The 12,823-nt window shown below is 35.5% G+C and overlaps 1 protein-coding gene across 3 annotated transcripts in view; it reads right to left on the bottom strand.

The window, feature by feature from the left end:
• Nucleotides 1-12,823, bottom strand: part of LOC129229653 (nicotinamide/nicotinic acid mononucleotide adenylyltransferase 1-like) — a 45,300-nt gene that overhangs the window by 15,260 nt on the left and 17,217 nt on the right. For all 3 annotated transcript variants that reach the window (XM_054864011.1, XM_054864009.1, XM_054864010.1), the window contains exons 4-5: nt 5,750-5,871; nt 3,909-4,010 (exon numbers count right to left, since the gene is read on the bottom strand). In XM_054864011.1, coding sequence (XP_054719986.1) covers nt 3,909-4,010; nt 5,750-5,871 — 224 coding nt within the window. The remainder of the gene's footprint in view (nt 1-3,908; nt 4,011-5,749; nt 5,872-12,823) is intronic.

Genomic DNA, 12,823 nt, shown 5'->3' with positions numbered 1-12,823 from the left:
CGTTGGCCGATGGCAAAAAAAAAATAATAATCTAACGGATATACATTGTTAAGATTGTCAGGGATTTAAAGGATCATTTATTTATTTCACTTTACTTCCTTTCTACGAATAGGGAATTGTAATCACAAAAGGAAAATCAGATTTCGACTGAAATTTTTGTTTTACGATCACCCAATTTAAACTTCACAAGTTTTTTTCGGCACATCTGTACATGTACATGTACCTAAGAACATATGGATGACCGAAATATCCTCTTGTGATTTCTACATGCGTATAAACTTGCGTCCCTTAAAAACGTTATGAAATAGTAAGTTGAAAACTCATACTTACATAGTATGATCTAAAAGTTCGAGGACTAGCTGTATAAAACCTTAACCTGAATAGTTCAGTTTACCGAAGCACATCTATCTACAAAATAGTCACCTTGAATGACTATGCACTTCTGCCAATGTTCGTAAAGCTTTTAGAAGCACTCCTGGCAGCCATTTTTCGCAACCTCCTGTAAGACCTTTTGCGCTGCTGCTTTAAGTTCATCGTGGGGAAGAAGGCGATTTTCATGTTGAGGATGCACGGTTCGATTGGTCAATACTTTGATATGACAAACAAATAACATAACATTTTGTCGGACTTAGCTCCGTGTGACTTTTACCTGTTCCCAGCAAAAAAAAACATTAAAATGGCTTCCAGTAGTGTTTTTAAAAGTTATATGAACATTGGCAGAAGTACATAGTCCCTCAAGGTGACCCTTTGAAGGTGGATGTGCTTCGGTAAAGTGAACTATTCTGGGTAAGGTTTTATACATCTTGTCCCCGAACTTTTGGATCGTACTACGTACAATCTGTATAGGGTGTAGTTTTGCTTCTCCTTTTTTGACTGCTGTATGATGAAAGAGAAAGAAAACAATAGCAAAAAGAAAGAAAGAAGGAAAGATAATCACTTGATTTATTTTTTTAAATTGAACACATAACTAAGATTTCTTTAATAATGTAATAATGTATGGATTTAGGTACACTATACATAGTTTAAAAATTTAAATTATGTTGTTTAATCATTCAAAAAATAAATAAATAAAATGAAATCGTCAAAAATTACGCAATTAAAGTGGAAAGATTGCACATAGACATTTTTTAGTCACCGAATTAAAGAAAAAGGGTAATAGGTAAATTACAATATTAAATCATAATAGGAATATTTTTATACTTATTTAAAATTTATGAGTAGAAAAGTTTGAATTTTTCATAAAAGCTATAACAGGGACATAATTTTTTTGCTGAAAAAAGAAATATCCATGGAAAGTCGAGGTTCTTAATACGCAGCTACAATAAACAAACTCGACATTTACGCCAATTTAATAATAACTGAATATATATACTACTTGATCTGATATGTTTGCACACATTATATTGAACAATTAGTTTAATCTTTTATGAAGCCCTATAAAAAGGTTCTAATTAAATTTTTCAATTTAACTATAATTTTTTGAAATTTAAAAAATTGCATAATAGAAAATCCTTGAAACTTTTCGATAACATATTATTAAAAATATGATGAAAACAAAAATAATTTATTTATTAATTTTATAAAAATACATAACAATAGTTACTTACAATAGAAAAAAATCGATCGCTATAAATGATGCAAAAAAGATAGCGTATTACGAAATATAGGTGAAACAAGTATGAGAAATACAACGCAAAATGACATTTCTTCAGCGAAATAAATTTTCGCTAAATACTCAAGAAATGCTTGAAACAACGAGGGGGGGGGAAATCACCCTCTGATTTTGGAGAAACTCGCAACATTAAACGTCGACCCCACACACAAACTTTGGCCACATTTTTTTAGTACAGAACCGATACCACCAACGCGTCGGAAGGGTTTCTGAACCTACTACAACACTTCCGAAGAAAAAATTCAGAAGACTCTTTGATTTCCGAATTATGTCCTATTCAAAACGTCTTTAATCAATTTCTTACATTAATGTTCTAAACTTTTCCTAAACAATAGATAAAGTTTGAAAAAAAATACTCTAATTTTGTGAATGGTGTTAGTTTTAAGCAACTCGGAAGTACAACTAGAGTTTAATTTCTGAAATAGAAGGAAGGGGAGGAGGCTCGCAAGTGTTTTCGGAAATTCAAAAAACACTCGTAAAAAATTGTGTTCAAAATAATCATAAACAATGAGCAGAAAAACCCATTTAAAACTTGCACTCGAGCTTGTTTAGACGTGCAGTGGCGGATTTAAAATATAGCAAATGTTGCAATTGCGCGAGTGGCCCAATAACCATAGGGGCACCGAAGGAGTTACAAAAATGTTTATGATAAATGTTTTTCAACTTCCATGATAGAGAAATAGGGCCCCAAAACGTATTTCGACGGGCTCCTAACTTGTAACTCCGCCTAAGCGATACAGAAAAAACTGCATTACTGTGGTTCATATTACAAATATTGAAAAATTAAAAATTACCGTTGGTTCAACGGGAATCTAACAAAATGACACAAAAACAGTTTCGCCATCTCACATTTGTTTCCAAGTTGGTCTCCAATCCAGCAATATTTCACCAAATGATCGCCCAGTCTGAGACGCTATATTAGTTTTGCATTGAAATAAGTAATTAATAACCACAAAAAATGAGTAAATAGGCTTTTTAGAACACCCGATTGAAAACAAAAAGGGAAGTGCACAACTGGAACGTACGCACATCCACCATGCGAAATTTTAACCTTCTACAGCTTACCATTTTTGAGTTAGGACTTATGAGAGATACATACGTACATCCAGCCGCAAAAAAACAACGCAATAATTAACTTGTTTGGTACCTGAATGCAGTATTAAAACCTCTTTCAGGGATGACTAAAATAGAAATTCATACTAAAATTTAAGTAAACAATTTTATATGAAAACTATAACTCCCTTTACTTTGCATTAAAAGTAAAAAAGCAAAGGTCCTTTTTTTTCGAAAACATCGGCCAATTCCATCGGCTTTTCGATGTTTTTAAGGCCGATGGGCCGATGTTTCCTGCAAGTCAGCATCGGCCGCCGATGCCGATGCCGATGGCTAAATTGTTGAACCATCGGCGCCGATGCATCGGCCAAGTCGATGCATCGGTCGAGTCCTACTTACTATACTTTTATTGAAAAAGTGCAATCAATTCTACAGTAAAGAGAATTAATACCTCAAAATAGCAGCCATAAACCTAGCATGCTTTTTGCCTAGCTAGTAAAATATGGCAAATATATTTGCATTTTAATAGCATCTGGGGGGGGAGGGGATCTTTTGAAATACATTTACACTAAAAGGAATAAAATAACAGATTTTTAAAACATACCAAGCACTTTTCATAATACACTCAAAAGGACAAAATAACTGTAGCAATATGGACAATAAGTATTCCTGTAGTTTTCAATTATTCCAAGAAAATGACACCACAAATGAAGAAAAGTGCGGCTCAAGTCAGGTAGAGAATTTCTTATAATTATTTTATCAAAACATAAATTTGATTGTTGTAACATGAATATTTTTCTCGCAAAGTTTGGTTTAAAATGACTTGAGTGGGACTTTTCTTTGTTTGTGGTGTCAATTTCTTGGAATAATTGAAAACTACTGGAGTACTTGAATTGTCCATTTTGCTACAGAAAAGTAAGTTTGTCCTTTTGAGTACATTATAATTATGAAAAGTGCTTAGTTTTTTTTTTTTTTTTTTTCAAACTCTGTTATTTGAAAAATAGCCAGAATCAATTTTTTATGCATGAAAAATTGCTAAAAGATTTTTCTAGTTTCTTTTCTTTATTTTCTTGTTCTCCCCCACCCCCTTTTTTTTTGAAAACGCTTCATATCACCAATTTTTTTTTCACCATTTTGGAGATTAGTTAAAAACTTCAGAAATGCATGAAAAATGAAAAATTACCTGGTATTTTGATAAGACATCAGATTCATAAATAAAACGCTCAGGGTTACAGCCATTCCTTGTAATAACAGTAAGACCAAATGTTCCTACAATTTGAGCTACCTAAAATAAAATCCCAAAACATTAATTATTATTTAGGAGAGGGTGGGGGGAGAGGTACACTGAAATTTTAAAACTATTATTCTTTTGAGAAAAAAAATAAATTTGTTTAAACAAATTCATTCATGAAAGAAAAAAAATGAATGTATTTCATATTTCTTTTAAATTTTTGAAGCACAGAAAAAATGACAGCATTTCATAGAATGCTTGTTGTTAAATCCCTTGCATATATTAAAGTAGAGGGCACGTTGGCAGTGTGCGTCAAGTAGGTGCGCACACGTGCCCCTATGTCATAAAAACTGAATTGATTATTTTCGCCAGTTAGTTGTTTGTCACTTGTATTTTCTGTTAGTGGTTAGGGTGATGTTTTCAGTTTCTTTGGTTCATTGTACGATTTTATATTATATTATTTTATATAATATATATGATTTTATTTTATATTATACTCTTTTAATAAATGTATTATTTTATTCAAAATGACTTTATTGACTATTGAAATACAGTCCACATAACCTATACAAGAGCTTTTTTTTTTTTTTTTTGCACTACACAGTACAGCCATGCTTGCTCCATGTAGGCACAAAGGAATCCCAAGATGATTGCTTAATATGCAGCTGATACTATTTTTACCTTCCGCTGCCACTCCAGCTCTGAGCTGGGGTCCTAAAATCTGGGCCCCAAGTTCCCAACATAGCTGACATGATAGCCATGACAACATCGTGGACATCCTTGGTCATCATGGACATACATGGTACATTTTATGTGCATGTGAGCATGTTTGTGGAATTTTCCTCATTACTTACTGAAGCATCGAGCTTGTGTAAAATACCCTACAAAGGCTTATACATGCTTGAGCATGCGCAGGTTTTTAATGCTGCTATGTTGATGGTAACTGAAGAACCTCATCAATTTTCTCTCCTGTTCTTTTTCTTTTTTCCTGGGGAGACACGTGGGGCCCCTTTGACCTACCGGCATGGAAGCCATGAGCCATGTGGTGGTGGTGGAAGAGGGGGGGGGGAGGTGGAGCTGATCTCTATTACAACTCACACAGTGCTCTCTCTAAATACAGGAAGTTTATATGCTGGCCTCTGTACAAAGAGTGATTAGCAAAATTTACAAAATCTTTGAAGCCAGAAGAAAAAATTAGGTGTCAGCAGTGCCGTACATATCACCCCCTGCAACTTCCGTGAAAAGGGGGTGGGGGCCAAGAGGTATGAAAATGCACTCTGAAAAGATAACAATATGCTAAAATTATTTTGAAAAATTACTAATGGGACCCCCTCTCATTACATGTGCCCCCCATGCACAAATAAATCTTGCAAGAAGGCACACTGAAGCCTATGTACACCACTGCATGTCAGGTTAAATTACTTCTCAAAGTGTACAGGAAAAATCAGTGTAACATAACTTCTGAAACATTCTTATTCTGAAAAAACTAGTCCCCAAGACATTTTTTTTTATTTGCCCGTGTGACCTGGTGCCTGAGTCTGACTCTGTTTTATTCTCCCTCTTTCATTTAAAAAAGGATTCTGGATTTTTTTTTTTTTTTTTTTGTCTTTCATATAGTTATTTGTCCTACACATTTATTCAACATATTTTTTTAAGTATTAAATAAATGTATCGAAAAAAAAACTACCGTTTTCTTTTTTGATTATTTTAAATGTAAACAAATTAGCAGTTTCATCACAACTTTTAATGCATGAGATTTTGCTTCAAAACTGTACTAGAATAAAAACACTTACATCAGACTCTTTCCAAATTTTTTCATCTCCAAAGGTTTGTAGTAGGTCTGCTCCACACAGAAGCATTATTCTGGCAGCCCCACTAAGGTCCCAATCTTTTTTTGTCTCATTATTATTTACAGCTGTGAACAATTAATAATAATAATAAAAGAAGCATAAGAGCAAGTTCAAGCTATAAACCTATTAAATCAATTTTAAAGATAATTACATTTTTAAAAAGTTATTTGTTAAATGTCAGTTAGACAAGAGTTGAGAAAGCTACTAGAAACCAAGCGCAAAAACAAATGTTTCAGCATGCCCCACTAGATTGCACTTACGCTTTATAGAACTTGACATTTTATGACTTTTGTGTGTTAAAATGATGCAATGATGATCCGCTCTTGACATTCTCGAAAAATGCAAAACGTCATATGTCGCACATTTTGATCGCAAGAAGTGCTAAACCCAATTCTGTGCATCTACCAATCAATGACAACGTTCCAAAGTTTGTATATTTTTAATTAGATGTCATCTATTTTGGCTGCAAGAGGCTCTGAACTCAATCCTGTGAATCCACCAATCAATGGCAACGTTAATGGAAAACAGGGATGATGGGAAACAGGGTGGGCAATGAAAAACAGGGACGTCCTCTTTGTTGTCTTGAGCTTCAGCTATTGTCAAGGCATATATGAATTAAGTGCGGCCATGGTTTAAGGAAATCCTTCTATATTAAAGTGATCTTGCAGTTAAAAACAACAATTTAAAAACAATACAAGTATTTCTTAATTTTATGAATTTAATATTTTCAATGTATTCAAAATGTTAAATTATATTAAGTTGGAACTTAAAATACCTAATCAATAATTCAATTGGTTCATTTATTAAATAAATCTTGAATCAAGTTAAGTTAAAACTTACTTTTACAAGAAATGTACAAATTTAAAATATGAGGCAAGTTACTTTTATTTGTTACATGGTTTGCCGAATCCCAAGCCCATCATTTGGGGTATCAGGGAGGGGGTTAGTTGTTTCTCCCTGGATTTTACAACCATGATGCAATTATGCAGTTGGTAGTTTTTGAATGACAAGACTGCCAAACTGATTTTTTAAAACAAGTCAGTATTTGCTAAAGTACTATTTAATCAATTTTACTTTGCCATTCAGTACTTAAAATAGCTTATTCACTTACATACATCAGTAACTACATACCCTTTAACAGGAAACTTCCAACGTTGTTTAGCACAAATAAACAGATTTCAGGATACACATGTTTCAGGGGTTCCAGGAACCCCTTTTCCAATTACAGACATCCAGTAAAAGGACTTTTACTGGATATCTTTACACCCAAAAGCTCACTCCTTTGAATTCGAAAAGGGGATCCTGGAAACCTTGAAACAGGTGTATTCTGTAATCTGTTTATTTAACGTTGGATGATTCATGTTATTCCTCGGCACAAAGGTATTTATTAGTGATGGGCTTAATCGAGATCTTTTGATAATCGAGATCTCGGGAATCGAGTACTTCTGATAATCGAGTGATTGATAATCGAGATCTTTTTAAGTCGATCACTCGAGTGATTGATAATCGAGATCTTTTGAAATCGAGAACTCAAGCGATTGACTTCTCGAGATCTTCTGAAACGAGTACTCGAGCGATTGACTTCTCGAGATCTTTTGAATCGAGATCTCGAGATGTTTTAAATCGAGATCTCGAGATGTTTCAAATCGAGATCTTGAGACGTTTGAATCGAGTACTCAAGTAGTTCATTTTCTGCGCTTTTCTAAAATTGAGTTGACTGCTACGAGGGTGCCCACTAAAAGGGGGTGGGGCATGGCGCAGCCCGTGCAACTAAAATTTTTCGAGCCGGTTTTTTGAGAGGGCTTTTTTAATCTAATTTTCGGAAGGGGGGAGGGGGTCCATGACCCAGCCCGCGAAACCGAAATTTTTAGAAGCGGTTTTTTTTGAGTTTTTTTTTTTAATCTCATTTCGGGAGGGGGGGAGGGCTCTTTCTAGAAGGATGCTCCGTAACATTTGAGAGGGTGCGCCATCGCCCTGCGAAAGGGGAGAAGTGGACTCCCTTGACTTCAGTTGAATTCCCGAGTTGTTTTGGCAGGGGTGCGCTCGAGATAGAAATGTGACATTTAGCCTACCATTAGGGGTATAATAAGGGGACAACCCTCCTGGCTTTTAGAAGTTTTAGGTTAAGTTGGGGGGGGGGTATTGAGACCCCCCTTTTAGAAGGGGAATCAATACCACTCCCCCCAAATTCCATGAAAAATTCTAGTTTTTACATTTAATTGGGTCTAGTTTTTTTTGTTGTTTTCCGATAAAATGAGCAGATACACCTTTTGTCCCCTTACCCTCTGGAAAAGTTCGAAATGCAAGCTTGTTTTAGGGGGTCGATTCGATAGATTTTAGTCTTCATTTTGGGGTCGCAGTCCTTGGGGGATGAAGGTTCGACTAGATCCCCTGTTAGCTTGTCAGAAACTAAGAGCTCGGCATTTGGGCGACTGAGTGATTTATTCGAACGGTTATGCATTTAAACTAATGAATTTTCAGTTATCATGTGATTATTTCGAATGGTTTCGGGCTCTCAAACACGAAGTTAATAATGTAAACAAGTATGGGAATAGTTGCTCTGCACAAAAGTACTCATTCTTTCCTAGTTTATAGCTTTGCTTTTTTTTTTTTTTTGATGCTCCTGTTGAGAGTAGTTACGTATATTTATCTGATCAATACATGAGGAGGGAGGGTAAAATATTTCTGATTGCGTTTTTCAGAGGATTGGGATTCCCGGCGCATTGAAAAGTGTACAAGTGTGGCTTGAAGTGCATTGAAGTTCATGATTATTTTTTTTCTTTCTTGATCCGCTCTTTTTTATTTTTCTTTTTCATTCGTCGACTTTAGGAATATGCAATAACAGTAAAAGTGTTGGGAGTGAAGTTGAAATGTTTCTGAGTGCATTAAAAAGAAATATTGAAGTTTGTCGTGTGGGATTATTTTAGCTTCCACTCTTCGGCCCAATTTTTAAATAAAAATTACATTTTATACAGATTGATTTTTTTTTTGAAATTCCATACATAAGATATTTGTGACTTCTTGTGTGCGTAGCATTTTTTTTGTAAAGTTGAGGCAAAACTGCTGAAAATGCTTAGGCTCGCAACGGTCCATTTCGGAACTTAAGGTTCCGTAGCTACGTTTCATTTTCCGTGCGCTGGTCCTCAAAAAGGTTAAAATTGATTGTCAAGTTTCTCTAAAAAGCAGATTACGTATTCGGTTTTCAAATCATCCGAGATGCTCGATAACCGAGCATTCCACAACAAACAATATATTATACAAGAGAGAGCGCGGGGGAGGGGGGTAAATGGCACAGACCGCGCCATTGAAGTTTTGAAGAGGAGAGGGTAACTTAAGCGGGCTTTAATTTATTTTAGGGGTTCAACGTCGCATTTGAGGGATGAGTGTCATCGCCATGGGGGGGGGGGGGGCACCACTGCATTATAAACACCTTGCGTTTAAACATTTCATAAACGTTTTAACATGGCTGCCACAGCGTTAACAATCGCTTTAAAACGTTTACTCAACGAAGTGTGCTCTCTGAGTAACCCCATTCGAGAAAAAGCACTCGAGAAGCAATTATTTGATTCTAAAACCTTATAGAATGACAGGGGTGTCCGTCCGTCCCTGTGAGCAATGGCGCGCTTTTTATGACAATCCCCCCTCCCCAAGAAACGATAATCCGAAAAAGGGCTAAGACTACATTAAATTTTCAATTACACGGTTTGTACCATACCGGTCAAGGGCGCCCATATGCAAAATTTTAAGGGGGGGGGGGCTCAGATATTTTCCCCATGGTTTAATAGGATATTTTCCCCATAGAAACCGATTTCAGTACAGATTAGAGTTATTAAAATTTGACATTTTTAATAACTTATTGATTAATTGCTGGAGAAGAAATGATTTTACATTTTTGCAAAAAAAAAAAAAAAACTATAAGCAAGGATGTACTAATTTCAAAGAAGGGAGAGGGGGCTTGAGCCCCCACTTGCCCCCCACCCATATGGAAGCCCTTGATACCGGTTTAATATATTTTTAAGTTTAACAACTCTCAAGTTTAAACCTGCTAGTGTCGCCAAACGACCTGCCCATATTATCATTATCCCTCACTTTTTAATAAAAATTGTACATACGTACGTATTTAATCTTAGTCAAGTTCAAAACAGTATGGAAAGCGTTTCTCTATCCTTTGTTTCAAGATTTCACCACCGGATCACACCAGGGGCGGATACAGAAAACCATTTGAAGGGAGATGGGGTCATGCTGAAGAAAGCCCTCCCCCATGAACGAAATTTCCGTTTTAGGTATGAAAAAATTCTGAAATTTTTTTGGGGGTCAATAAAAAGTCCTAAATCGGTCAGGAATAAGGCTCATAACTGGGGATAAACGTTGCAAATTAATATCATACACAATAAAACAAAGTAGTAGTTCAAATATTTTCTTTGAAAAAAATTGATGTATTGAAAAGATAAGATACTGTCATCGTTTACATTTTATGCATAAATTATTTGAACACAATGTGTACGGATACTATTGTCGAGAGTTTAGGGGGGGGGGTCATGACCCCCATGACCTTCCATTGTATCCGCCACTCACACAACACATGCCCCTCCATATATCCGCTCATATGATAATTAACAATTTTCGTTCTAAAAATATCGTTTGAATATTAAGGAATCTCTCAATTATCGAAAATTCGAAGTCAAACATTCAACTATTACCCCATTTGAATAAAGCAAGAGAAAAGCAATCATTCGATTTTAAAAATCATTCCAAATCTATCCATTCCAAGAGCAAAGGGCACCACTTATGAAGCTCTTCCCCTAAGAGCAATACCCCCAAAAGAGACAAAATCCCCTAAAAATTACAATCCCGCAGTTAACGTCAAAACTCCCCCACCCCCCTCCCCTCTTATTTGCACCCATAGGAATGAATTACACGAGAAATCAACCACTTGTTTTATTAAGAAACAACTAAGTACCTTTGTGCCGAAAAGTAACATGAAATAACAAACGTTTTGTATCCCAAATATACAGAGTACTGCAGAAACGTGTTTTGGAGTTTTAAGGTACACTTTTTCAACAAAATAGTAAGCTTTTACATATAAGGGGCCATTCCTTAGCTACGTTATAGGGCCTAGAAAGAGTAGTGTGCCGATCGACGGGGAAAAAGTGAGGTCAGATCTGAGGAAAATCCAGATGGCGCTGCGCTCGATGAGTACGTTATGCTCCTCAATCAGACTCGTTTTAAATCAGCAATTGCATGCTGATTTCGCAGTTTAAAAGCCCCGTTTTTCGGATTGAATTTATTTCTGCACAAAAGACAAATTCTGTAATAACTGCTAATTGTTACATGGGTGTTCATTTATTTTTTGAAGCAGGCCCGTGTCCAGATTTTCATAAAGGGAGGGGTTTTAATCTTACCTGGGGGGGGGGGGAGAATTCAATCCCTCACAACCTTTATTAGTTTTGCTACAAATTACCGATCCCAGTATGGCGCTTATGCACCTGTAAGTGCTGCTGTAACCTCCCCCCCCCTCTTCCCCTAGAAGAATAATTCTGGCTGCTCAAGTAACCAAAGTATTCCTTCATTTTACAGGTTCACTTTTATCAAACCTTGTTTGTTTCTTTTTAATTAAATCTGTTAACTATGCGGTTTATTGCAACAAGTATTAAAAACTCTCAACGAATTCTTTTTATGTAAGAGAATGCATATCAGATTTTATGTTCTGAAATAAGGCTTAGAACGGGCGTATTGTAGATGCAAATTACATTACTAAACACCATCACTAATACATCTTCATAGCTGCAACACATGCCAAATTCATCATTACCTCCCTACAATAAGCAATACGAATGCTTTGTATTGGTAGATAATTCGACGGTTTTACCACCACAGTTTTTCCAAAATATTATTTCAGTCGGCAAAGCTTTAAATTACATAACATTTGAATGTTATGCAAAATTTTTTAAGTTATAAAAGAAGAAAGAAATGCAAGCGTTTAGGTCCAACTGAGTTGAATTAGAGGGAAAAAAATACAGAATTACGGAGTTAAAATTACAGAAATACTTCAGAGAGAAGGGGGGGGGGGAACGTTAAACGCAGGCTTTCACATTAAAGTTAATTTAAGTCAATCGTTTTCTTCATTTGACATACTTTTTTTTTCAATGGGAGGGGTTTAACCCCTAAAACCCTCCCCTTGGACACGGCTCTGTTTTGAAGCATATAAATTACCTTATGCTAATTTATCTTCAATGAAAATAGTAGACTATAAGGGGCCATTCATTAAGTACGTAAGGGTCACGAGGGGGAGGGGGGTTGGAAAAGCCTCTACGTACCCTTACTTGGGGGGGGTCAAACTCATTCTTATGAAATATTTTCCAAGTCGGTATTTCACATGAGAAATTGCGCGGTCAACAAGCGATTTGGCAGAGATTATGTTCCATTTGCGTCTGGAAGGTAAGAAACATGTTAGGATAAGATGTTTTTTTATTTGTTTTACAAAGAATGGATAGAGTAAAATATAATAAAAGTGTCGCATTGTGTATGGCATGTTTTATTTTTAATTAATATTACATCAAAACAAAACAAAAAAAAAATGTCAAAAAAACATTTTGTTTAGATTCTAACTTTTCAGTAATTATTTCTTTACGCAAAAGGTTTAATTTAATAATGTGAATTTCATAACGATTACAGTGATGTAACGACTCCAAGATTTGTTATTTTATCATTTTGAAAAACGAAATGGAATCTTACGTAAGAATAGGGGGGTGAAAAATCTTACGTACCCTTACATGGGGGGAGGGGGATCAAACATTGCCAAAATCATCCTTATGTAATTAATGAATGGCCCCTAAGTATTCAATAACTGTGCGTTATTGAATACTTAGGGACTAGAGAAATAACTCTTATTTCTCTACTAATAATAAAGCTGAAAGTCTCTCTGTCTGGATTTCTGTTCGGATTTCTGTCTGGATCTCTGTGACGCGGACAGCACCTAAACCGTTTGGCCGATTTTCATGAAATTTGATAAAGTTA

The sequence above is a fragment of the Uloborus diversus genome, chromosome 9 (genome assembly GCF_026930045.1).
Source record: "Uloborus diversus isolate 005 chromosome 9, Udiv.v.3.1, whole genome shotgun sequence".
Classification (NCBI taxonomy): Eukaryota; Metazoa; Arthropoda; class Arachnida; order Araneae; family Uloboridae; genus Uloborus; species Uloborus diversus.
Note: the sequence above shows the minus strand (reverse complement) of the source record. Positions and strands in the feature narration are given on the sequence as shown.